Here is a 27,993-nt window from a genome sequence, read left to right on the forward strand (position 1 = left end):
GCTTTGGATTCTCCACTGAGGAGTATAGGATTAGATTCAGGGGGGCTCAAAAATCCTCGAGCCAGACCTGGGTTGACTTTGTAGACTACTCAGTAAAAACACTAGATGGTTGGATTCAAGGCAGTGGTGTAAGTAATTATGATTGGCTGTACAATTTATTTGTGAAAGAACACCTGTTAAGTAATTGTTTCAATGACAAACTGCATCAGCATCTGGTGGACCTAGGACCAATTTCTCCCCAAGAATTGGGAAAGAAGGCGGACCATTGGGTCAAGACTAGGGTGTCCAAAACTTCCACAGGGGGTGACCAAAAGAAAGGGGTCACAAAACCTCCCCAGGGGAAGGGTGGTGAGACAGCCAAAAATAAAAATAGTAAAGAGTCTTCTACAGGCCCCCAAAAACCTGCACAGGAGGGTGGGCCCAGAGCCTCTTCACAAAACAATCCTGGGTACAAGGGTAAAAACTTTGATCCCAAAAAGGCCTGGTGTCGTAGCTGTAATCAGCCTGGACACCAAACTGGAGACAAGGCCTGTCCCAAGAAAGGTTCCACTCCAAACTCCAATCCAGGTAACACTGGAATGGCTAGTCTCCAAGTGGGATCAACAGTGTGCCCAGAGCAAATCAGGGTCCACACTGAAGCTACTCTAGTCTCTGAGGGTGGGGTGGATTTAGCCACACTAGCTGCCTGGCCGCCTAACATGCAAAAATACAGGCAGCAGCTCTTTATTAATGGGACAAGTGTAGAGGGCCTGAGGGATACAGGTGCCAGTGTCACCATGGTGACAGAGAAACTGGTTTCCCCTGGCCAATACCTGACTGGAAAAACCTATACAGTCACCAACGCTGACAATCAGACTAAAGCACATCCCATGGCAATGGTAACTTTAGAATGGGGAGGGGTCAATGGCCTGAAACAGGTGGTGGTCTCCTCAAACATCCCAGTGGACTGTCTGCTTGGAAATGACCTGGAGTCCTCAGCATGGGCTGAGGTAGAACTAAAAACCCATGCAGCCATGCTGGGTATCCCTGAACTGGTGTGTGTAAAAACAAGAGCACAGTGCAAGGCACAGGGTGAAAAAGTAGAGCTGGAGTCTGGACGAAAGGCCCAGCCTACCAAGAGAAAAGGAAAGTCAGTTGGGAAACCAACTGCAACACAGTCAGAAAAAGAGAACCTCTCTTCTCAGGAAGAAGTTCTGCCCTCTGAGGGAACTGAGCCTTTGGAGCTTGAACCTTATCAGGTTGAGCTCTTAGGCCCAGGGGGACCCTCAAGGGAGGAGCTGTGTAAGGGACAAGAAACCTGTCCCTCTCTTGAAGGCCTTAGGCAGCAAGCTGCTGAAGAGTCCAAGGGCAAGAAAAATGGAACACATAGGGTCTATTGGGAAGATGGACTCCTGTACACTGAGGCCAGAGACCCCAAACCTGGTGCCACTAGGAGAGTGGTAGTGCCTCAGTCGTTCAGAGAGTTTATTCTGACCTTAGCCCATGATATTCCCCTTGCTGGGCATTTGGGACAAACCAAGACGTGGGAGAGGTTAGTCAACCACTTCTACTGGCCCAATATGTCCCACAAGGTTAAGGAGTTTTGCCTCTCCTGCCCCACCTGTCAAGCCAGTGGTAAGACAGGTGGGCATCCAATGGCCCCCCTCATTCCACTTCCAGTGGTGGGGGTCCCCTTTGAAAGAGTGGGTGTGGACATAGTTGGTCCACTAGAACCTCCCACAGCCTCAGGAAATATGTATATCCTAGTAGTAGTGGATCATGCTACTAGGTATCCTGAAGCTATTCCCCTTAGGTCGACTACTGCCCCTGCAGTAGCCAAGGCCCTCATTGGTATCTTTACCAGAGTGGGTTTCCCTAAGGAGGTGGTGTCTGACAGAGGTACCAACTTCATGTCAGCATACCTAAAACACATGTGGAATGAGTGTGGGGTGACTTACAAATTCACTACACCATACCATCCACAAACTAATGGCTTAGTTGAGAGATTCAACAAGACATTAAAAGGCATGATCATGGGGCTCCCAGAAAAGCTCAAAAGGAGATGGGATGTCCTCTTGCCATGTCTGCTTTTCGCTTACAGAGAGGTGCCACAGAAGGGAGTAGGATTCTCACCCTTTGAACTTCTGTTTGGCCACCCTGTAAGGGGACCACTTGCTCTTGTTAAAGAAGGCTGGGAGACCTCTTCATGAGCCTAAACAGGACATAGTGGACTATGTACTTGGCCTTCGCTCTAGAATGGCAGAGTACATGGAAAAGGCAAGCAAAAACCTTGAGGCCAGCCAACAGCTCCAGAAGTTTTGGTATGACCAAAAGGCTGCAATGGTTGAGTTCCAACCAGGGCAGAAAGTCTGGGTTCTGGAGCCTGTGGCTCCCAGGGCACTTCAGGACAAATGGAGTGGCCCTTACCCAGTGCTAGAAAGGAAGAGTCAGGTCACCTACCTGGTGGACCTGGGCACAAGCAGGAGCCCCAAGAGGGTGATCCATGTGAACCGCCTTAAACTCTTCCATGACGGGGCTGATGTAAATCTGTTGATGGTAACAGATGAGGATCAGGAGGCAGAGAGTGAACCTCTCCCTGATCTTCTGTCATCAGACCCAAAAGATGGCTCAGTAGATGGAGTGATCTACTCAGACACCCTCTCTGGCCAACAGCAAGCTGATTGTAGGAGAGTCCTACAACAGTTTCCTGAACTCTTCTCCCTAACCCCTGGTCAGACACACCTGTGTACCCATGATGTGGACACAGGAGACAGCATGCCTGTCAAAAACAAAATTTTTAGACAGTCTGACCATGTTAAGGAAAGCATCAAGGTGGAAGTCCACAAGATGCTGGAATTGGGAGTAATTGAGCGCTCTGACAGCCCCTGGGCTAGCCCAGTGGTCTTAGTCCCCAAACCTCACACCAAAGATGGAAAGAAAGAGATGAGGTTTTGTGTGGACTACAGGGGGCTCAACTCTGTCACCAAGACAGACGCCCATCCAATTCCTAGAGCTGATGAGCTCATAGACAAATTAGGTGCTGCCAAATTCTTAAGTACCTTTGACTTGACAGCAGGGTACTGGCAAATAAAAATGGCACCTGGAGCAAAAGAGAAAACAGCATTCTCCACACCTGATGGGCATTATCAGTTTACTGTTATGCCCTTTGGTTTAAAGAATGCCCCTGCCACCTTCCAAAGGTTGGTGAATCAAGTCCTTGCTGGTTTGGAGTCCTTTAGCACAGCTTATCTTGATGATATTGCTGTCTTTAGCTCCACCTGGCAGGATCACCTGGTCCACCTGAAGAAGGTTTTGAAGGCTCTGCAATCTGCAGGCCTCTCTATCAAGGCATCCAAATGCCAGATAGGGCAGGGAACTGTGGTTTACTTGGGCCACCTTGTAGGTGGAGGCCAAGTTCAGCCACTCCAACCCAAGATCCAGACTATTCTGGACTGGGTAGCTCCAAAAACCCAGACTCAAGTCAGGGCATTCCTTGGCTTGACAGGGTATTACAGGAGGTTTGTGAAGGGATATGGATCCATTGTGACAGCCCTCACTGAACTCACCTCCAAGAAAATGCCCAAGAAAGTGAACTGGACTGTGGAATGCCAACAGGCCTTTGACACCCTGAAACAAGCAATGTGCTCAGCACCAGTTCTAAAAGCTCCAGATTATTCTAAGCAGTTCATTGTGCAGACAGATGCCTCTGAACATGGGATAGGGGCAGTTTTGTCCCAAACAAATGATGATTGCCTTGACCAGCCTGTTGCTTTCATTAGCAGGAGGTTACTCCCCAGGGAGCAGCGTTGGAGTGCCATTGAGAGGGAGGCCTTTGCTGTGGTTTGGTCCCTGAAGAAGCTGAGACCATACCTCTTTGGGACTCACTTCCTAGTTCAATCTGACCACAGACCTCTCAAATGGCTGATGCAAATGAAAGGTGAAAATCCAAAACTGTTGAGGTGGTCCATCTCCCTACAGGGAATGGACTTTATAGTGGAACACAGACCTGGGACTGCCCATGCCAATGCAGATGGCCTTTCCAGGTTCTTCCACTTAGAAAATGAAGACTCTCTTGGGAAAGGTTAGTCTCATCCTCTTTCGTTTGGGGGGGGGGGGTGTGTAAGGAAATGCCTCCTTGGCATGGTTACCCCCTGACTTTTTGCCTTTGCTGATGCTATGTTTTGAATTGAAAGTGTGCTGAGGCCTGCTAACCAGGCCCCAGCACCAGTGTTCTTTCCCTAACCTGTACTTTTGATTCCACAATTGGCACACCCTGGCATCCAGATAAGTCCCTTGTAACTGGTACCTCTGGTACCAAGGGCCCTGATGCCAGGGAAGGTCTCTAAGGGCTTCAGCATGTATTATGCCACCCTAGAGACCCCTCACTCAGCACAGACCCACTGCTTACCAGCTTGTGTGTGCTAGTGAGAACAAAATGAGTAAGTCGACATGGCACTCCCCTCAGGGTGCCATGCCAGCCTCTCACTGCCTATGCAGTATAGGTAAGACACCCCTCTAGCAGGCCTTACAGCCCTAAGGCAGGGTGCACTATACCATAGGTGAGGGTACCAGTGCATGAGCACTGTACCCCTACAGTGTCTAAGCAAAACCTTAGACATTGTAAGTGCAGGGTAGCCATAAGAGTATATGGTCTGGGAGTCTGTTTTACACGAACTCCACAGCACCATAATGGCTACACTGAAAACTGGGAAGTTTGGTATCAAACTTCTCAGCACAATAAATGCACACTGATGCCAGTGTACATTTTATTGTAAAATACACCACAGAGGGCACCTTAGAGGTGCCCCCTGAAACTTAACCGACTATCTGTGCAGGCTGACTGGTTCCAGCAGCCTGCCACACTAGAGACATGTTGCTGGCCCCATGGGGAGAGTGCCTTTGTCACTCTGAGGCCAGTAACAAAGCCTGCACTGGGTGGAGATGCTAACACCTCCCCCAGGCAGGAGCTGTAACACCTGGCGGTGAGCCTCAAAGGCTCACCCCTTTGTCACAGCACCACAGGACACTCCAGCTAGTGGAGTTGCCCGCCCCCTCCGGCCCCGGCCCCCACTTTTGGCGGCAAGGCCGGAGAAAATAATGAGAATAACAAGGAGGAGTCACTGGCCAGTCAGGACAGCCCCTAAGGTGTCCTGAGCTGAGGTGACTCTAACTTTTAGAAATCCTCCATCTTGCAGATGGAGGATTCCCCCAATAGGATTAGGGATGTGACCCCCTCCCCTTGGGAGGAGGCACAAAGAGGGTGTACCCACCCTCAGGACTAGTAGCCATTGGCTACTAACCCCCCAGACCTAAACACGCCCTTAAATTTAGTATTTAAGGGCTCTCCCTGAACCTAGAAATTAGATTCCTGCAACAACAAGAAGGACTGCCTAGCTGAAAACCCCTGCAGAGGAAGACCAGAAGACAACAATTGCCTTGGCTCCAGAAACTCACCGGCCTGTCTCCTGCCTTCCAAAGAACTCTGCTCCAGCGACGCCTTCCAAAGGGACCAGCGACCTCTGAATCCTCTGAGGACTGCCCTGCTTCGACGACGACAAGAAACTCCCGAGGACAGCGGACCTGCTCCAAAAAGACTGCAACTTTATCCAAAGGAGCAGCTTTAAAGACCCCTGCAATCTCCCCGCAAGAAGCGTGAGACTTGCAACACTGCACCCGGCGACCCCGACTCGGCTGGTGGAGAACCAACACCTCAGGGAGGACCCCCGGACTACTCTACGACTGTGAGTACCAAAACCTGTCCCCCCTGAGCCCCCACAGCGCCGCCTGCAGAGGGAATCCCGAGGCTTCCCCTGACCGCGACTCTCTGAAACCTAAGTCCCGACGCCTGGAAAAGACCCTGCACCTCAGCCCCCAGGACCTGAAGGACCGGACTTTCACTGCAGAAGTGACCCCCAGGAGTCCCTCTCCCTTGCCCAAGTGGAGGTTTCCCCGAGGAAGCCCCCCCTTGCCTGCCTGCAGCGCTGAAGAGATCCCTTGATCTCTCATTGACTTCCATTGCGAACCCGACGCTTGTTCTAACACTGCACCCGGCCGCCCCCGCGCCGCTGAGGGTGAAATTTCTGTGTGGGCTTGTGTCCCCCCCGGTGCCCTACAAAACCCCCCTGGTCTGCCCTCCGAAGACGCGGGTACTTACCTGCTGGCAGACTGGAACCGGGGCACCCCCTTCTCTCCATTGAAGCCTATGCGTTTTGGGCACCACTTTGAACTCTGCACCTGACCGGCCCTGAGCTGCTGGTGTGGTAACTTTGGGGTTGCTCTGAACCCCCAACGGTGGGCTACCTTGGACCAAGAACTGAACCCTGTAAGTGTCTTACTTACCTGGTAAAACTAACAAAAACTTACCTCCCCCAGGAACTGTGAAAATTGCACTAAGTGTCCACTTTTAAAATAGCTGTTTGTGAATAACTTGAAAAGTATACATGCAATTGAAATGATTCAAAGTTCCTAATGTACTTACCTGCAATACCTTTCAAACAAGATATTACATGTTAAATTTGAACCTGTGGTTCTTAAAATAAACTAAGAAAATATATGTTCGATGGCATCTGTCGCTGTAGATACGCATGTTCTGCAATAGCTCGCCATCTGGTGTTGGGCCGGAGTGTTACAAGTTGTTTTTCTTCGAAGAAGTCTTTCGAGTCACGGGACCGAGTGACTCCTCCTTTTGTCTCCATTGCGCATGGGCGTCGACTCCATCCTCGATTGTTTTTTTTCCGCCATCGGGTTCGGACGTGTTCCTGTCGCTCCGAGTTTCGGAACGGAAAAAATAGTTAATTTCGGAAGATTTTCGTCGGTATTGTTGCGTTCGGGATCGGCGTACTTAGATTCAACACCGCATCGAAGATCGAAGAGCTCCGGTGCCCTTCGGGGTAGTTTTTCGATCCTCCGTCGGGGCCTGGTCGGCCCGACCGCGTGCTGAGGAACGCCGATGGAACGGACCCCGTTCCGTTTCTGCCCCAAATGCCACAATAAATACCCCTACACAGACCAACACTTGGTCTGCAACCTGTGCCTGTCACCTGAGCACAGCGAAGACACCTGCGAGGCCTGTCGTGCGTTCCGGTCCCGAAAAACACTCCGAGACCGTCGAGCCAGAAGACTTCAAATGGCGTCCGCACCGACAGCCCAACGGGAGTTCGAGGAACAGGAAGAGGAAGGTACCTTCTCGATCCAAGACTCAGACTCCGAAGGATTCGACGATACACAAACCGTGAGTAAGACGTCGAAAACCACACAAAGAAACATTTACAAGGCCCAGGGGACGCCACTGCCACCAGGCCATGGCTCAACCCATAAAATCGGTGACCGACCGTCGGCACCGAAAAAGGCCCAAACAGTGCCGAGATCGTCCGACTCCGGTCGAGACACCGGCACGCAGCCTTCTCGGGACCGAGAAAGTGCTGGAGACAAGCCTCGACACCGAGATGCCGGTGTGGACACGGCTCGACGCCGAGACAGCGGCACCGAAACAGATCGACGCCGAGAGGTTTCGGCACCGAAAAGGAAAAAAGTCACCTCGGAGCCGAAAAAACACGCAGACACAGTTTCGACGCCGAAACAAACTGCAAGCGACCCAGCTTCAGGCTCTTATACAGAAGAGCACTCGCTAACCTCCCAAATGCAGAAGCATAGGTTTGAGGAAGAGCTACAAGCAACTGATGCGGACCATACGCAAAAGCGTATCTTCATTCAGCAGGGGACAGGAAAAATAAGCACCCTTCCCCCCATTAGGAGAAAGAGAAGGTTGGAGTTCCAGGCGGAACAAGTACCACAACCCAAAGTGGTGAAAAGAGTTACACCACCACCCTCTCCTCCGCCCGTGCTTAACGTTTCACCAGCACAAACGCCATCACACTCCCCAGCTCACACCACCATGAGCCAGGGTGACCAAGACCAGGACGCATGGGACCTATACGACGCCCCAGTGTCAGATAACAGCCCAGAGGCATACCCTACAAAACCATCTCCACCAGAAGACAGCACCGCGTACTCTCAGGTGGTGGCTAGAGCAGCACAATTTCACAACGTAAGCCTCCACTCAGAACAGGTCGAGGATGATTTCCTGTTCAACACACTCTCCTCCACCCACAGCTCCTACCAAAGCCTGCCTATGCTCCCTGGTATGCTCCGGCACGCAAAAGACATATTTAAGGACCCGGTCAAAAGTAGGGCAATCACACCAAGGGTGGAAAAAAAGTATAAGCCGCCTCCTACAGACCCGGCTTTCATCACAACACAGCTGCCACCAGACTCTGTTGTTGTAGGAGCAGCTAGGAAAAGGGCCAACTCTCACACATCTGGAGATGCACCACCCCCAGATAAAGAAAGCCGCAAGTTTGATGCAGCTGGTAAAAGAGTCGCAGCACAAGCTGCAAACCAGTGGCGCATCGCGAACTCCCAGGCACTACTTGCGCGCTATGACAGAGCCCACTGGGACGAGATGCAACATCTCATTGAACATCTGCCCAAAGACTTCCAAAATAGGGCAAAACAAGTGGTTGAAGAGGGACAGGCCATCTCCAACAACCAGATCCGCTCCTCCATGGACGCTGCAGATACAGCTGCACGGACAATTAATACATCTGTAACTATCAGAAGGCATGCATGGCTCCGAACGTCTGGATTTAAACCAGAGATTCAACAAGCAGTTCTCAATATGCCTTTTAATGAAAAAGAACTGTTCGGTCCAGAAGTGGACACAGCGATTGAGAAACTCAAAAAAGATACGGACACTGCCAAAGCCATGGGCGCACTCTACTCCCCGCAGAGCAGAGGGAATTACAGCTCATTCCGTAAAACGCCCTTTCGAGGGGGGTTTCGGGGTCAAAGCACACAAGCCAGCACCTCACAAGCCACACCGTCCAGTTACCAAGGACAGTATAGAGGAGGTTTTCGGGGACAATATAGAGGAGGGCAATTCCCTAGAAATAGAGGAAGATTCCAAAGCCCCAAAACCCCTACTACTAAACAGTGACTCACATGTCACTCACCCCCTCCACACAACACCAGTGGGGGGACGAATAGGTCATTATTACAGAGCATGGGAGAAAATCACTACAGACACTTGGGTTCTAGCAATTATCCAACATGGTTACTGCATAGAATTTCTACAGTTCCCTCCAAACATACCACCAAAAGCACAAAATTTAACAACACACCATTCCAATCTCCTAGAGATAGAAGTGCAGGCACTATTGCAAAAGAATGCAATCGAATTAGTGCCAAACACACAAATAAACACAGGAGTTTACTCACTGTACTTTCTGATACCAAAGAAGGACAAAACACTGAGACCAATCCTAGACCTCAGAGTAGTCAACACTTTCATCAAATCAGACCACTTCCACATGGTCACACTACAAGAAGTATTGCCATTGCTAAAGCTGCACGACTACATGGCAACTTTAGACCTCAAGGATGCTTATTTCCATATACCAATTCACCCATCGCACAGGAAATACCTAAGGTTTGTATTCAAAGGAATACATTACCAATTCAAGGTACTGCCTTTCGGATTAACAACCGCACCAAGAGTCTTTACCAAATGTCTAGCGGTAGTCGCTGCACACATCAGAAGGCAGCAAATACATGTGTTCCCATATCTAGACGACTGGCTAATCAAGGCCCATTCGTTAATAGAGTGCTCAAATCACACAAATCATATCATACAAACCCTCTTCAAACTAGGGTTCACCGTCAATTTCACAAAATCCAAGATTCGGCCACGCAAGGTACAACAATACCTGGGAGCCATAATAGACACATCAAAAGGAGTAGCCACTCCAAGTCCACAAAGAATTCAAAATTTCAACACCATCATACAACGCATGTATCCAACACAAAAGATACAAGCAAAGATGGTATTACAACTCCTAGGCATGATGTCATCATGCATAGCCATTGTCCCAAACGCAAGACTGCACATGAGGCCCTTACAACAATGCCTAGCATCACAGTGGTCTCAAGCACAGGGTCACCTTCTAGATCTGGTGTTAATAGACCGCCAAACTTACCTCTCGCTTCTGTGGTGGAACAACATAAATTTAAACAAGGGGCGGCCTTTCCAAGACCCAGTGCCACAATACGTAATAACAACAGATGCTTCCATGACAGGGTGGGGAGCACACCTCGATCAACACAGCATACAAGGACAATGGAACGTACATCAAACAAAACTGCATATCAATCACCTAGAACTTCTTGCAGTTTTTCAAGCACTAAAAGCTTTCCAACCAATAATAGTTCACAAATACATTCTCGTCAAAACAGACAACATGACAACAATGTATTATCTAAACAAGCAGGGAGGGACGCACTCCACGCAGTTAAGCATGTTAGCACAAAAAATTTGGCATTGGGCAATTCACAACCAAATTCGCCTAATTGCACAGTTTATACCAGGGATACAAAATCAACTCGCAGACAATCTCTCTCGAGATCACCAACAGGTCCACGAATGGGAAATTCACCCCCAAATACTGAACACTTATTTCAAACTCTGGGGAACACCTCAGATAGACTTGTTTGCGACAAGGGAGAACGCAAAATGCCAAAACTTCGCATCCAGATACCCACACAAACAATCCCAAGGCAATGCCCTATGGATGAACTGGTCAGGGATATTTGCTTACGCTTTTCCTCCTCTCCCTCTCCTTCCTTACCTGGTAAACAAACTCAGTCAAAGCAAACTCAAACTCATATTGATAGCACCAACTTGGGCAAGGCAACCCTGGTACACAACGCTGCTAGACCTATCAGTGGTACCCTGCATCAAATTGCCCAACAGGCCAGATCTGTTGACACAGCACAACCAAAAGATCAGACACCCAGATCCAGCATCGCTGAATCTAGCAATCTGGCTCCTGAAATCCTAGAATTCGGGCACTTACAACTTACCCAAGAATGTATGGAAGTCATAAAACAAGCAAGAAGGCCATCCACCAGGCACTGCTATGCAAGTAAATGGAAGACGTTTGTTTGCTACTGCCATATTAATCAAATACAACCATTACACACAACTCCAGAACATGTAGTGGGTTACTTGCTTCACTTACAAAAATCTAACCTAGCTTTCTCTTCCATTAAGATTCACCTTGCAGCAATATCTGCATACCTGCAGACTACCTATTCAACTTCCCTATATAAAATACCAGTCATTAAAGCATTCATGGAGGGCCTTAGGAGAATTATACCACCAAGAACACTACCTGTTCCTTCATGGAACCTAAATGTTGTCCTAACTAGACTTATGGGTCCACCTTTTGAACCCATGCACTCCTGCGACATACAGTTCCTAACCTGGAAGGTGGCATTTCTCATCGCCATTACTTCCCTGAGAAGAGTAAGCGAGATTCAGGCGTTTACTATACAGGAACCTTTTATACAACTACACAAAAATAAAGTCGTCCTAAGGACCAATCCTAAATTTTTGCCAAAGGTTATTTCACCGTTCCATCTAAATCAAACAGTGGAACTTCCGGTGTTCTTTCCACAGCCAGATACCGTAGCTGAAAGGGCACTACATACATTAGATGTCAAAAGAGCATTAATGTATTACATTGACAGAACAAAGAACATCAGAAAGACTAAACAACTCTTTATTGCATTTCAAAAACCTCATGCAGGAAACCCAATTTCAAAACAAGGTATAGCCAGATGGATAGTTAAATGCATCCAAATCTGCTACCTTAAAGCTAAACGACAGCTGCCCATTACACCAAGGGCACACTCAACCAGAAAGAAAGGTGCTACCATGGCCTTTCTAGGAAACATCCCAATGCAGGAAATATGTAAGGCAGCCACATGGTCTACGCCTCACACATTCACCAAGCACTACTGTGTAGACGTGTTATCCGCACAACAAGCCACAGTAGGTCAAGCTGTATTAAGGACATTATTTCAGACTACTTCCACTCCTACAGGCTGATCCACCGCTTTTGGGGAAATAACTGCTTACTAGTCTATTGCAGAACATGCGTATCTACAGCGACAGATGCCATCGAACTGAAAATGTCACTTACCCAGTGTACATCTGTTCGTGGCATCAGTCGCAGTAGATTCGCATGTGCCCACCCGCCTCCCCGGGAGCCTGTAGCAGTTTGGAAGTTACCTTCAATTATTTATATATGTATCATCTCAACCTTAAATAAGTGCATACTTAGTCACTCCATTGCATGGGCACTATTACTACAATTCAACTCCTACCTCACCCTCTGCGGGGAAAAACAATCGAGGATGGAGTCGACGCCCATGCGCAATGGAGACAAAAGGAGGAGTCACTCGGTCCCGTGACTCGAAAGACTTCTTCGAAGAAAAACAACTTGTAACACTCCGGCCCAACACCAGATGGCGAGCTATTGCAGAACATGCGAATCTACTGCGACTGATGCCACGAACAGATGTACACTGGGTAAGTGACATTTTCATTTTCTATAACAAAACCTATTGGCTGGATTTGTCTCTGAGTGTGTGTACCTCATTTATTGTCTATGTGTATGTACAACAAGTGCTTAACACTACTCCTTGGATAAGCCTACTGCTCGACCACACTACCACAAAATAGAGCATTAGGATTATCTCTTTTTACCACTATTTTACCCTTGGACTCTGTGCATGCTATTCCTTACTTTGAAATAGCACATACAGAGCCAACTTCCTACAAGTACTCTAGGAACTTTGAATCATTACTTTAGCATGTATACTTTTTACATAAAACACAATAAGCTGTTTTAAAAGTGGACACAGTGCAATTTTCACAGTTCCTGGGGGAGGTAAGTTATTGTTAATTTTCACAGGTAAGTAAGTCACTTACAGGTTTTAGTTTTTGGTCCAAGGTAGCCCACCGTTGGGGGTTCAGAGCAACCCCAAAGTTATCACACCAGCAGCTCAGGGCCGGTCAGGTGCAAAGGTCAAAGAGGTGCCCAAAACACATAGGCTATAATGGAGAGAAGGGGGTGCCCCGGTTCCAGTCTGCCAGCAGGTAAGTACCCGCGTCTTCGGAGGGCAGACCAGGGGGGTTTTGTAGGGCACCGGGGGGGACACAAGTCCACACAGAAAGTACACCCTCAGCAGCGCGGGGGCGGCCGGGTGCAGTGTGCAACAAGCGTCCGGTTTCCTTTAGTTTTCAATGGGAGACCAAGGGGTCTCTTCAGCGATGCAGGCAAGGGGGGGGCTCCTCGGGGTAGCCACCACCTGGGCAAGGGAGAGGGCCTCCTGGGGGTCACTCCTGCACAGGAGTTCCGTTCCTTTAGGTGCCGGGGGCTGCGGGTGCAGGGTCTTTTCCAGCCGTCGGGAAATGGAGTTCAGGCAGTCGCGGTCAGGGGGAGCCTCGGGATTCCCTCTGCAGGCGTCGCTGTGGGGGCTCAGGGGGGACAACTTTGGTTACTCACAGTCTTGGAGTCGCCGGAGGGTCCTCCCTGAGGTGTTGGTTCTCCGCCAGTCGAATCGGGGTCGCTGGGTGCAGTGTTGCAAGTCTCACACTTCTTGCGGGGAGTTGCAGGGGTCTTTAAATCTGCTCCTTGAAAGAAAGTTGCAGTTCTTTTGGAGCAGTGCCGCTGTCCTCGGGAGTTTCTTGTCTTTCTTGAAGCAGGGCAGTCCTCAGAGGATTCAGAGGTCGCTGGTCCCTTGGAAAGCGTCGCTGGAGCAGGTTTCTTTGGCAGGCAGGAGACAGGCCGGTAAGTCTGGGGCCAAAGCAGTTGGTGTCTTCTGTTCTTCCTCTGCAGGGGTTTTTCAGCTCAGCAGTCCTCTTCTTCTTCTTGTTAGTTGCAGGAATCTAAATTCTTAGGTTCAGGGAAGCCCTTAAATACTAAATTTAAGGGCGTGTTTAGGTCTGGGGGGTTAGTAGCCAATGGCTACTAACCCTGAGGGTGAGTACACCCTCTTTGTGCCTCCTCCCAAGGGGAGGGGGTCACATCCCTAATCCTATTGGGGGAATCCTCCATCTGCAAGATGGAGGATTTCTAAAAGTTAGAGTCACTTCAGCTCAGGACACCTTAGGGGCTGTCCTGACTGGCCAGTGACTCCTCCTTGTTGTTTTCTTTGTTTCCTCCAGCCTTGCCGCCAAAAGTGGGGGCCGTGGCCGGAGGGGGCGGGCAACTCCACTAAGCTGGAGTGTCCTGCGGTGCTGTGACAAAGGGGTGAGCCTTTGAGGCTCACCGCCAGGTGTCACAGCTCCTACCTGGGGGAGGGGTTAGCATCTCCACCCAGTGCAGGCTTTGTTACTGGCCTCAGAGTGACAAAGGCACTCTCCCCATGGGGCCAGCAACATGTCTCTAGTGTGGCAGGCTGCTGGAACCAGTCAGCCTACACAGATAGTCGGTTAGGTTTCAGGGGGCACCTCTAAGGTGCCCTCTGTGGTGTATTTTACAATAAAATGTACACTGGCATCAGTGTGCATTTATTGTGCTGAGAAGTTTGATACCAAACTTCCCAGTTTTCAGTGTAGCCATTATGGTGCTGTGGAGTTCGTGTTTGACAGACTCCCAGACCATATACTCTTATGGCTACCCTGCACTTACAATGTCTAAGGTTTTGCTTAGACACTGTAGGGGTACAGTGCTCATGCACTGGTGCCCTCACCTATGGTATAGTGCACCCTGCCTTAGGGCTGTAAGGCCTGCTAGAGGGGTGTCTTACCTATACTGCATAGGCAGTGAGAGGCTGGCATGGCACCCTGAGGGGAGTGCCATGTCGACTTACTCATTTTCTTCTCACTAGCACACACAAGCTGGTAAGCAGGGTGTCTGTGCTGAGTGAGGGGTCTCTAGGGTGGCATAAGACATGCTGCAACCCTTAGAGACCTTCCCTGGCATCAGGGCCATTTGTACCAGAGGTACCAGTTAAAAGGGACTTATCTGGATGCCAGGGTGTGCCAATTGTGGAATCAAAAGTATAGGTTAGGGAAAGAACACTGGTGCTGGGGCCTGGTTAGCAGGCTTCAGCACACTTTCAATTTAAAACATAGCATCAGCAAAGGCAAAAAGTCAGGGGGTAACCATGCCAAGGAGGCATTTCCTTACAAGCATATACAGTTTTCACACAAATGACATATAGCTATTTTAAAACTGGACAGTGCAATTTTCAAAAGTTCCTGGGGGAGGTAAGTGTTTGTTAGTTTTGCAGGTAAGTAAACCACCTACGGGGTTCAAAGTTGGGTCCAAGGTAGCCCACCGTTGGGGGTTCAGGGCAACCCCAAAGTTACCACACCAGCAGCTCAGGGCCGGTCAGGTGCAGAGGTCAAAGTGGTGCCCAAAACACATAGGCTTCAATGGAGAAGGGGGGCCCCGGTTCTAGTCTGCCAGCAGGTAAATACCCGCGTCTTCGGAGGGCAGACCAGGGGGGTTTTGTAGGGCACCGGGGGGGACACAAGTCAGCACAGAAAGTACACCCTCGGCGGCACGGGGGCGGCCGGGTGCAGTGTGCAAACAGGCGTCGGGTTTGCAATAGAAATCAATGGGAGACCAAGGGGTCTCTTCAGCGATGCAGGCAAGGGGGGGCTCCTCGGGGTAGCCACCACCTGGGCAAGGGAGAGAGCCACCTGGGGGTCACTCCTGCACTGGAGGTCGGATCCTTCAGGTCCTGGGGGCTGCGGATGCAGTGTCTTTACCAGGCGTCAGGTCTTTGAAGCAGGCAGTCGCGGTCAGGGGGAGCCTCGGGATTCCCTCTGCAGGCATCGCTGTAGGGGCTCAGGGGGGTCAACTCTGGCTACTCACGGTCTCGTAGTCGCCGTGGAGTCCTCCCTGTGGTGTTTGTTCTCCACAAGTCGAGCCGGGGGCGTCGGGTGCAGAGTGCAAAGTCTCACGCTTCCGGCGGGAAACGTGTGTTGTTTCAAAGTTGCTTCTTTGTTGCAAAGTTGCAGTCTTTGTGGAACAGAGCCGCTGTCCTCAGGAGTTCTTGGTCCTTCTAGATGCAGGGTAGTCCTCTGAGGCTTCAGAGGTCGCTGGACCCTGTGGAACGTGTCGCTGGAGCAGTGTCTTTAGAAGTGGGGAGACAGGCCGGTAGAGCTGGGGCTAAAGCAGTTGGTGTCTCCGTCTTCTCTGCAGGTTTTTCAGCTCAGCAGTCCTTCGTCTTAGGTTGCAGGAATCTCTCTTGCTGTGTTCTGGGAGCCCCTAAATACTCAATTTAGGGGTGTGTTTAGGTCTGGGGGGTTAGTAGCCAATGGCTACTAGCCCTGAGGGTGGCTACACCCTCTTTGTTCCTCCTCCCTGAGGGGAGGGGGGCCCATCCCTAATCCTATTGGGGGAATTTCTAAAAGTCAGAGTCACCTCAGCTCAGGACACCTTAGGGGCTGTCCTGACTGGCCAGTGACTCCTTGTTTTTCTCATTATCTCCTCCGGCCTTGCCGCCAAAAGTGGGGCTGTGGCCGGAGGGGGCGGGCAACTCCACTAGCTGGCGTGCCCTGGGGTGCTGTAACAAAGGGGGTGAGCCTTTGGTGTTACAGTTCCTACAGGGGGAGGTGAGAAGCACTTCCACCCAGTACAGGCTTTGTTACTAGCCACAGAGTGACAAAGGGACTCTCCCCATGTGGCCAGCAACATGTCTGGTGTGTGGCAGGCTGCTAAAACTAGTCAGCCCACACTGGTAGTCGGTTAAGGTTTCAGGGGGCACCTCTAAAGTGCCCTCTGGGGTGTATGTTACAATAAAATGTACACTGGCATCAGTGTGCATTTATTGTGCTGAGAAGTTTGATACCAAACTTCACAGGTTTCAGTGTAGCCATTATGGTGCTGTGGAGCTCGTGCATGACAGACTCCCAGACCATATACTCTTATGGCTACCCTGCACTTACAATGTCTAAGGTTTTGCTTAGACACTGTAGGGGCATAGTGCTCATGCACTTATGCCCTCACCTATGGTATAGTGCACCCTTCATTAGGGCTGTAAGGCCTGCTAGAGGGGTGACTTATCTATACCTATAGGCAGTGTGAGGTTGGCATGGCACCCTGAGCGGAGTGCCATGTCGACTTAGTCTTTTTATCCCCACTAGCACACACAAGCTGGCAAGCAGTGTGTCTGTGCTGAGTGAGGGGTCCCCAGGGTGGCATAAGACATGCTGCATCAGTTTGAGACCTTCCCTGGCATCAGGGCCCTTGGTACCAGGGGTACCAGTTACAAGGGACTTACCTGGATGCCAGGGTGTGCCTATTGTGGAAACAAAAGTACAGGTTATTGAAAGAACACCGGTGCTGGGGCCTGATTAGCAGGCCTCAGCACACTTTCAAATCATAACTTGGCATCAGCAAAGGCAAAAAGTCAGGGGGTAACCATGCCAAGGAGGCATTTCCTTACAATCAGCTAAGAGTCCGTAGGTGGATTCATCTTCCCTTGCCTCGAGATCTTGCCAGGTAGTTTATCACCAGATAAAATCCCTGGCTGTCAAGGAACGTCAGGAGGCAGAGATTCTCATGGCATGTCACAAGACCCAATCCAACCCTGCTTGTTGCCTTAGCACATGATGGTCCATGAGCACCTTCACAAGCCTTCCTCTGGTGATGGGGCGCAACGTTTTCAGTGCCAAGCGAATCACATTCAACTACAGAAAATGTGTGTGTTCTAGTTTCCACTGAATTTCAGAGACCTCAGGTCTCCCCTATTCCCAGGTGGCTTCCACAACCCAGTAAAGATGCATCCTCTGACAAGTCACCTCTGGGCTCTTTGGTGGGGTTATGCAGGGATGGAGGAAGGGGTCTGCCACTGACCCAATCTTGGCCTAGTAGCTACAGACTACAGGTTTTAGTCAGTCTAATCTGAATTATGGTTACAATCTGATATATTGCCCTCATGCTTTTTCCACTAGAATTTGATTTCCAACAGCAGAGCTCTCATGTCCCACCTGGTATGTTTAGCCAGCAGAAGGCCAACAATACCAAGTCTGTTATTTGCACTGAGATCCAAGACAGAGACTGAAACATCTGGATCATAGCCTGAACGTCCTGGACTCTTTCCTCCTAGGTGAAATGCATAAAACTGTATCTAGAATAGGTTTCATGAACGGAGGTGTCTGCAAAGGAATAGGGTAAGACTACAGCATGTTGATAGTGAACACCAACGATATTTGAAGGCTCACTGTCACTCTCAGTTCTACTTCTCAGGGTAGAACCTTCTCAGTGGGCTCTTTGGGCAAAAGGGCCTGAATTTCCTGCTACAAGGCAGACAGAAGTTGCTCTGCCAGCCTCCCTATTGGTGGTCGAAGGTGCAGCAGGGTAAAAAGAAGCTGGCGGGCCTATCTGCAATGGACAATTTGGAGGACTTACTTCTCTGAAGCGATTGCCCTGGAAGAAATATTGGATCCTGCCTGTAGGATGCTGACTCAGTTTATGGTGTACACCTATGGTGTGACACCCTTACACTGAGTTCAGGCAACTCTTAATGATAGTGAGTAGGTGTCCAGGTAGCAAAAGCTGTCTAGGGGTAGCTGAGGCGAGAAGCTAATACTTATCCAGGAGGAATGTAAAGCACTTCCAGTACCACAGTAGTCAGACAGTAACTCACTCATAAGAAAGAACCACACAAGTGTTACAAAAATAAATTATACTTCATTACACCACTACTAGACTAGCCTTTGTATATCTCATTTTGAAGATATTTACACACAATATGTACACAAAATAGCCGTCTGAAATAGCAGACAAATACTAAGGGCTGTATGAGAGGGCCAAACCTTATACTAAAAAAGTGGAATGTAAAATAGTGAACCCAACCAAGGTAAGTGTGGTAGTTAGCTAGGGGATGGGGGCAGATAGAAACACTAGCGATAAGTACAGTAAGTGTCCCCAACGACCAGGTGCAAGGTACTTACCCAACCAGTCCCATAGACTAACACAGGGAGTAGCAGTTGCAGTTTGTGGATGGAATTCAGTACCCTTCCCAGTTGGCCCCGAGGAAACCAGCAGATGAGGAAGGTTGTAGAGTGCCCACTCACCAGGATACCCGTAAGACAGGCGTACCTACACCAGGGACCCGGATGCAGAGGGTAGAAGGGACTATTTGAAGTCAGTGGGTGCCTCGGATTGTCCAGCTGCTGTCATGACCTGTAGACCAGGGTGGTGGAACCCAGGGACGGATTCTGGATGTGGAAGGGGACAGAGTCCATCACCCTTGGAGGTGCCCAGGTGGTGCAGTGGCAATGCCCACCCTCCCTACGGTTAAGTTACTGCAAGTCAGTGGAAAGAGAAGTCCAGCTGTGGGGTCCAGGAGCCGCAGAACATCCCAGGAGTTGCCTACAAGCTGTCCCTCGATGGTTGCCGGATTGCAGGAGGGTCAGTGACCAACCAGGTCACCAACCAGCGCTGGTAAATGCAAGCAGGAGCTGAAGTGTTTGCAAAGTTTTGGGGAGCAGCAAGGTCCAGGAGACTCTACCCAGGAGGGGGAGTCCGGACTGGCCTTCAGTACACAGGAAGGCTAGGAGAAGTTGATGGTGCCCCCACGAGGAATACTCAGACGATGGGCACAGGGAATCACAAGGAGGCCTCACCAGCACAACAGAAAAGAAGTCTCATGTCACAGGAGTGGTAGGAGAGGGGCTGATCTTCGAGTTGCAGAGTGCTGGAGGCCGGGGCTTCCTTGTGTCTGGGGATCTCCCAGAGGAAGAGTCGCCAATCCTTGGCAAGTACAACAGTTGTGGTGCACAGGAGGTCCAGTCCAGTGGCAAGAGCAGGGGTCCACAGACTCCCAAGTTGGTCAGAAGACCAGAAGGACCAAAAAGAAGCCACACTTTTACCACCTGTGAAGCAGTCTTGAGGTGTCTGTGTCTAGAGGTTCTTGCGGGTGCAGGAGAGTGACTGCTTCACTCCAAGGGAGATTCCTTCGTTCCAAGGGAGATTCCTTCGTGCTTCCAGATGCAAACCGAGTCCTTGTGACCCTGGAGGTGCGCAGCCTTGGATGTTTCAGAATTCTTGCAGGATCCAGAGAAACAGTGTTGCAGTGGGAGCCTTCCCACCCTGAGCAGACATGTTTCGGTTCCAAAGCAGACCAGCAGTGGTTACAAAGGTCAGGAGCAGAAGATGTCTTGCAGAGAGTGCCTTTGAGAGTCTTGTTCGAATCTGAGGACCCACCCATGGGGAACCCTTAAGTCCCTAGAAGGGGGTTGGTCACTCTCTGAAATGACTCACCTATCAGAAGAGGTCAGGGACGTCATCTACCTGGCCTAAGCAGTCGGATGCTCCCAGGCGCCTCTGTCCATCGTGTTTCCAAGATGGCAGAATCAATTGGCCACCTGGCAAAGCTCTTTGAAGCTCCCTAGGAGAAGAGCTGGACAGGTGGGTGGTCACTTTCCTGTCCTTTGTGTTGTTTCACGTCATAGTACGGACTGGGGTTTGTGCACTGGTGCAAGCTGGTTTATGCAAGGAGGGCACCAAATGTGCCCTTCAAAGCAGTCTGGTGGTGCTCAGAGGCACCCCCATCCCAGGCCAGAGACACTGATTTCTAAAGAAGAGGTGGTCACACATCTATCTTACAGGAAACCCTTTGTTCTGCCTTTCCCTGCCCGAGTTAGGCTCAGCAGCAGGATGGCAGAACAGTATCTGGGGTTCGCCAACCACACAGGCTGTCATGCAGACTTTGGGGGATCCTCTTGGGAACCCCCAGAGTACATGGCATCCTGCAACTGGAACCGGTGTAGTTGTATGATTCTAACATATTTGATACCAACCATGCCTATGTTCGGTGAAGCCATTATATGCAACTAGTATTGACCAATGTCCACTACATACCTTAAGGTGGCTTCCCCACACTTACAAAGCCCGGGAAATGAAGTCTGGGGTTTGCAGGGACACCTTCTCATGCAGGGGTGCCCTCAAACTTCTAACCATGCCCCCTGCCCTTGGATTAAAGGGCCTACCTTTGGGGTGACTTACTGGTTCAGGGTGCAGTGACCATGATATAAGGCAATCCTTATATCTGGAGTGAAAGTTGCGTGCACCATTTCACACAGGCTTCAATGGCAGGTCTGTAGTCAGTTTGCATGGACCCCCTTGGGTGGCACAATATATTCCGTAACCCATGAGGAGCCCCTGGTGTACCAAAGTCCTAAGTACCTAAGTATCATATACTAGAGACTTACACGGGTGCACCAGTATGCCAATTGTGGGGTGTAAAAGGTACCATACAACTAAATTTAGGGGCGAGAACACGGACACTAGGGTCCTGGTTAGCAGGATCCCAGTTTATTACAGTCTAAACATACTGACACCAGGTAAAAAGTTGGGATGACTATGCCAGAAAGATACTACTTTCCTACAGTAACCCTCCTTCTGGGTGATCAAACTGCACTCCTCCAACTGTCCCAGGTCCGGCAGACTCTGTGCAGCTTTTGAGCCCCCGGGCCTGATCTCTTGAGCTGCACAGTGGGGGGGGGAAAGGGTCTGTCCTGTGATCTGGTCTACCAACCGGTCCCAGCAGGCTTCTTCAGCTTTTGTGGCCCATGCTGCGATCAGAAAGTCAGCCAACTGACTCTTATGAGTCTTTGCTTCTAGCTGGGTTTGGAGGACTACTTATCCAGCCCAATTAGCCAAATTAGCACCAGGTGCAGTGCAACTTAAGTGCAGTCTGTTTGCCGGTTCCAGGATTAGTAGGGCAGTCCTCCTTCCGTCATCTTCCTGACAAGTGAGATCTGAATTCTTGGTGCCCGTTTGATGCCTAGAAAGTGCCGTCAGTGGAGGTCAGTCACTAGCCAATAGACTAGTAGGTTCCCTCCCACCTGAGGACCACTTTCTGTGAAGTGCGGCATCTAGCTATCCCAAAGAGCTCTATTCTACCCACTCCCATGATGTTGGAACCACTGTTTGGACTTAGTTGAAGACTTTGACTATGATGATGATCTACTACGGGAACGAATTCGCATCGTGGAGTCTTCTTGGATTTGGTGATGTGAAATTTGACCTTGCGGACCGCTTTGGTCTTAAAACTCATCTGGGCAGTCATCACAGAACCTGGAGTCATGCACTAGTGATCTTAGAATGTCCCTAATTTCTCATTAGAACTGCTGTCCTCATAGGCACTTCTCTTACAACTCCAAATATTCACACAGGGCATCTTGTACTCCTTCATCCTACTCCTCCAAGGGATTTCACAACTTGCAGGGAACAGTCCTATGATTTTTGAATGCCTCCAGCATGCTGTACTCTTCAGACCTACTCATCTTAAAGGTAGGCCTCTTTTCTAGGGTATGTTTATCTGTAGGATAACCCACTACCTTCAACCAACGTTCATTCCAGTGAGAATGAATATTTGTTCTTCTTGCTTCCAGTATCTGCCTTCTTTATTTGGATTTCTTATTGGGGGGGAGGGAGGGGGGGAAGAACAGGGAGAGTGGGGATGGAAGCGCTTTGCTGAAATGTTCAATCATCCTGTGACCAGAATGTGACAGTGTGAGGGGCTAAGCTGGAAGCAAGAATAACTTCTCCTAATTCCCTATCATCATTTTAGGGGTGAGTGAAAAATACCGTCTTTATTCACCCCTTCCATATGCTGCTAAATTCAGTTTTTTGTATGTCACTCAGTTTTATACATATTTGAAATGCATTGCTTTGAATAGTTGTTTGATAAAAACCAATTTAAGTCCTGTAATGGCAACACTAAAACGGTGTGCCTCTTGACTACTACCCCCATCTGCAGATGTGTACTATATTTCTGCATTTGTTAAATCTAAATAACTAGAATTGCATGTTAACAGTATTTTGTTCTTGTAGGCGATGAGGATGAGATTCCTCCGGAAATGTTACTGGGAAAACATCAGCTGAATGAATTGGGAAGTGAGTCTGCAAAGATTAAAGCAATGGGCATTATGGATAAGGTATGAAGCCAAGGCACTGTTTTTCAGTTTAATGTTAATCACGTCCACAAGATAAGATACAATTGATCATTTGTTAATGTACTCATGTACTGGCAATGTAAAGCAGGGTTTGATTCTACCAGGCATGCTAATGAACTAAAAGATTGTATTGGGTAGGCTACTGAGCGCCTTGCTTATCTTAGGTTTCTTAGTGTAATGTTGTATTGTATTGCAACCAGCTGCAATGTTGCTTTGGACAAAATAAGCTCTACATCAACTGTTTTTGATTAGCTTCTATAAAAGATCGCTGTTTCAATACACTTTAGAGCAGTCTCTCAATGAAAGTTGTTAGATTGGTTAAATTGGAAATGTAGTAAAGACTTTTTCAGCTCTCATCACATCCTTGAAATTCACAGGTTTTCATTTATCAGTATGGGGTTCTTGACTTTGGATTTTATTTTTCGTGGCCTAATTTGCAATGGACCCGTCTGAAGCAATCCTGATGTTTTTGTGAGCAAATATAATTGAAGCGGAGAACCAACCCGTGTCCAAACCTACGAATGCTGTGTTTCTAAATTAAATGCCTCCTTGGCATGGTTACCCCCTGACTTTTTGCCTTTGCTGATGCTAAGTTATGATTTGAAAGTGTGCTGGGACCCTGCTAATCAGGCCCCAGCGTTCTTTCCCTAAACTCTACTTTTGTCACCACAATTGGCACACCCCTGGCACCCAGGTAAGTCCCTTGTAACTGGTACCCCTGGTACCAAGGGCCCTGATGCCAGGGAAGGTCTCTAAGGGCTGCAGCATAGCTTATGCCACCCTAGGGACCCCTCACTCAGCACATGCACACTGCCTCTCGGCTTGTGTGCTGGTGGGGAGAAAATGACTAAGTAGACATGGCACTCTCTCAGAGTGCCATGCCCTCAACCCACTGCCTGTGGCATAGGTAAGTCACCCCTCTAGCAGGCATTATAGCCCTAAGGCAGGGTGCACTATACCACAGATGAGGGCATATGTGTATGAACACTGTGCCCCTACAGTGTCCAAGCAAAACCTTAGACATTGTAAGTGCAGGGTAGCCATAAGAGTATATTGTCTGGGAGTTTGCCAAACACAAACTCCACAGTACCATAATGACTACACTGAAAACTGGGAAGTTTGGTATCCAACTTCCAAGCACAATAAATGCACACTGATGCCAGTGTACAATTTATTGTAAAATTCACCCAGAGGGCATCTTAGAGATGCCCCCTGAAAACATACCCGACTTCCAGTGTGGGCTGACCAGTTTCTGCCAGCCTGCCACACACCAGTCATGTTGCTGGCCACATGGGGAGAGTGCCTTTGTCACTCTGTGGCCAGGAACAAAGCCTGTACTGGGTGGAGGTGATTCTCACCTCCCCCTGCAGGAACTGTAACACCTGGCGGTGAGCCTCAAAGGCTCACCCCTTTTGTTACAGTGGCCCAGGGCATCCCAGCTAGTGGAGATGTCCGCCCCTCCGGCCATTGCCCCCACTTTTGGCGGCAAGGCTGGAGGAGATAATGAGAAAAACAAGGAGTCGTCACCCTCCAAGACAGTAGCCATTGCCTACTGCCCTCCCAGACCTAAACGCACCCCTAAAATCAGTATTTAGGGGCTCCCCAGAGCCTAGGAAACTAGATTCCTGCAACCTTAACAAGGAGGAGGACTGCTGACCTGAAGCCCTGCAGAGAAGACGGAGATGACAACTGCTTTGGCCCCAGCCCTACCAGCCTGTCTCCCAACTTCGAGGAAAACTGCAACATCCAACAGGGACCAGCGACCTCTGAAGCCTCAGAGGATTGCCCTGTACCCAAGGACCAAGAAACTCCAGTGAATAGAGGCTCTGTTAAAAAACCTGCAACTTCTTTGCAACAAAGAAGCAACTTTAAAGACTTCACGTTTCCCGCCGGAAGCGTGAGACTTTCCACTCTGCACCCGACACCCCTGGCTCGACCTGCAGAAAACCCACCCACCCACACAGTGCCCTACAAAACCCCCCTGGTCTGCCCCCTGAGGACGCGGGTACTTAACTGCTGGCAGACTGGAACCAGGGCACCCCTGTTCTCCATTGAAGCCTATGTGTTTTGGGCACCTCTTTGACCTCTGCACGTGACCAGCTCTGAGCTGCTGGTGTGGTAACTTTGGGGTTGCCTTGAACCCCCAACGGTGGGCTACCTATGCCCTAACTTTGAGACTTGTTAGTGTTTTAAGTACCTTCAAAACTAACCTTTACTTACCTCCCCCAGGAACTGTTGATTTTTGCACTGTGTCCACTTTTGAAATAGCTTATTGCCATTTCTACAAAGACTGTACACGATATTGTGTTCATTCAAAGTTCCTAAAGTATCTAATTGAAGTACCTTACATTTAAAGTGTTTAATGTAAATCATGAACCTGTGGTTCTTAAAACAAACTAAGAAAAGATATTTTTCAACATAAAAACCTATTGGCCTGGAGTAAGTCTTTGAGTGTGTGTTCCTCATTTATTGCCTGTGTGTACAACAAATGCTTAAAACTACCCTCTGATAAGCCTACTGCTCTACCACACTACCACAAAATAGAGCATTAGAATTATCTACTTTTACCACTATCTTACCTCTAAGGGGAACCCTTGGACTCTGTGCACACTATTTCTTACTTCGAAATAGTATGTTCGATGGCATCTGTCGCTGTAGATACGCATGTTCTGCAATAGCTCGCCATCTGGTGTTGGGCCGGAGTGTTACAAGTTGTTTTTCTTCGAAGAAGTCTTTCGAGTCACGGGACCGAGTGACTCCTCCTTTTGTCTCCATTGCGCATGGGCGTCGACTCCATCTTCGATTGTTTTTTTTCCGCCATCGGGTTCGGACGTGTTCCTGTCGCTCCGAGTTTCGGAACGGAAAATTAGCTAATTTCGGAAGATTTTCGTCGGTATTGTTGCGTTCGGGATCGGCGTACTTAGATTCCACACCGCATCGAAGATCGAAGAGCTCCGGTGCCCTTCGGGGTAGTTTTTCGATCCTCCGTCGGGGCCTGGTCGGCCCGACCGCGTGCTGAAGAACGCCGATGGAACGGACCCCGTTCCGTTTCTGCCCCAAATGCCACAATAAGTACCCTTACACAGACCAACACTTGGTCTGCAACCTGTGCCTGTCACCTGAGCACAGCGAAGACACCTGCGAGGCCTGTCGTGCGTTCCGGTCCCGAAAAACACTCCGAGACCGTCGAGCCAGAAGACTTCAGATGGCGTCCGCACCGACAGCCCAACGGGAGTTCGAGGAACAGGAAGAAGAAGGTACCTTCTCGATCCAAGACTCGGACTCCGAAGGATTCGACGATACACAAACCGTGAGTAAGACGTCGAAATCCACTCAGAAGAACATTTACAAGGCCCAGGGGACGCCACTGCCACCAGGCCATGGCTCCACCCATAAATTCGGTGACCGCCCGTCGGCACCGAAAAAGGCCCACACAGTGCCGAGATCGTCCGACTCCGGTCGGGACACCGGCACGCAGCCTTCTCGGGACCGAGAAAGTGCTGGAGACAAGCCTCGACACCGAGATGCCGGTGCCGACACGGCTCGACGCCGAGACAGCGGCACCGAAACAGATCGACGCCGAGAGGTTTCGGCCCCGAAAAAGAAAAGAGTCACCTCGGAGCCGAAAAAACACGCAGACAGGGTTTCGATGCCGAAACAAACTGCAAGCGACCCAGCTTCAGGCTCTTATACAGAAGAGCACTCGCTAACCTCCCAAATGCAGAAGCATAGGTTTGAGGAAGAGCTGCAAGCAACTGATGTGGACCATACGCAAAAGCGTATCTTCATACAGCAGGGGACAGGAAAAATAAGCACCCTTCCCCCCATTAGGAGAAAGAGAAGGTTGGAGTTCCAGACGGAACAAACACCACAACCAAAAGTGGTGAAAAGGGTTACCCCACCACCCTCTCCTCCGCCTGTGATTAACGTCTCACCAGCACAAACTCCATCACACTCCCCAGCTCACACCACCATGAGCCAGGGTGACCAAGATCAGGACGCATGGGACCTATACGACGCCCCAGTGTCAGATAACAGTCCGGAGGCATACCCTACAAAGCCATCTCCACCAGAAGACAGCACCGCGTATTCTCAAGTGGTGGCTAGAGCAGCACAATTTCACAACGTAAGCCTCCACTCAGAACAAGTCGAGGATGATTTCTTATTTAACACACTCTCCTCCACCCACAGCTCCTACCAAAGCCTGCCTATGCTCCCTGGTATGCTCCGGCACGCAAAAGACATCTTTAAGGAGCCGGTCAAAAGTAGGGCAATCACACCAAGGGTGGAAAAAAAGTATAAGGCGCCTCCTACAGACCCGGCTTTCATCACTACACAGCTGCCACCAGACTCTGTCGTTGTAGGAGCAGCTAGGAAAAGGGCCAACTCTCACACATCTGGAGATGCACCACCCCCAGATAAAGAAAGCCGCAAGTTCGATGCAGCTGGTAAAAGAGTCGCAGCACAAGCTGCAAACCAGTGGCGCATCGCGAACTCACAGGCACTACTTGCGCGCTATGACAGAGCCCACTGGGACGAGATGCAACATCTCATTGATCATCTGCCCAAGGACTTACAAAATAGGGCAAAACAAGTGGTTGAGGAGGGACAGACCATTTCCAACAACCAGATCCGCTCCTCCATGGACGCTGCAGATACAGCTGCACGGACAATTAATACATCTGTAACTATCAGAAGGCATGCATGGCTCCGAACGTCTGGATTTAAACCAGAGATTCAACAAGCAGTTCTCAATATGCCTTTTAATGAAAAAGAACTGTTCGGTCCAGAAGTGGACACAGCGATTGAGAAACTCAAAAAAGATACGGACACTGCCAAAGCCATGGGCGCACTCTACTCCCCGCAGAGCAGAGGGAATTACAGCACATTCCGTAAAACGCCCTTTCGAGGGGGGTTTCGAGGTCAAAGCACACAAGCCAGCACCTCACAAGCCACACCGTCCAGTTACCAGGGACAGTATAGAGGAGGTTTTCGGGGATAATATAGAGGAGGGCAATTCCCTAGAAATAGAGGAAGATTTCAAAGCCCCAAAGCCCCTACTACTAAACAGTGACTCACAGGTCACTCACCCCCTCCACACAACACCAGTGGGGGGAAGAATAGGTCATTATTACAATGCATGGGAGGAAATCACTACAGACACTTGGGTTCTAGCAATTATCCAA

General features: G+C 49.6%; 1 protein-coding gene across 17 annotated transcripts in view; it reads left to right on the top strand.

Moving 5' to 3' along the window:
• NIPBL (NIPBL cohesin loading factor) overlaps nucleotides 1–27,993 on the top strand; it is a 1,341,000-nt gene that overhangs the window by 535,999 nt on the left and 777,008 nt on the right. For all 17 annotated transcript variants that reach the window (XM_069221119.1, XM_069221174.1, XM_069221201.1 and 14 more), the window contains one exon: nucleotides 22,686–22,789. In XM_069221119.1, coding sequence (XP_069077220.1) covers nucleotides 22,686–22,789 — 104 coding nt within the window. The remainder of the gene's footprint in view (nucleotides 1–22,685; nucleotides 22,790–27,993) is intronic.

This window comes from Pleurodeles waltl, chromosome 1_1, assembly GCF_031143425.1.
Source record: "Pleurodeles waltl isolate 20211129_DDA chromosome 1_1, aPleWal1.hap1.20221129, whole genome shotgun sequence".
Taxonomy (NCBI): domain Eukaryota; kingdom Metazoa; phylum Chordata; class Amphibia; order Caudata; family Salamandridae; genus Pleurodeles; species Pleurodeles waltl.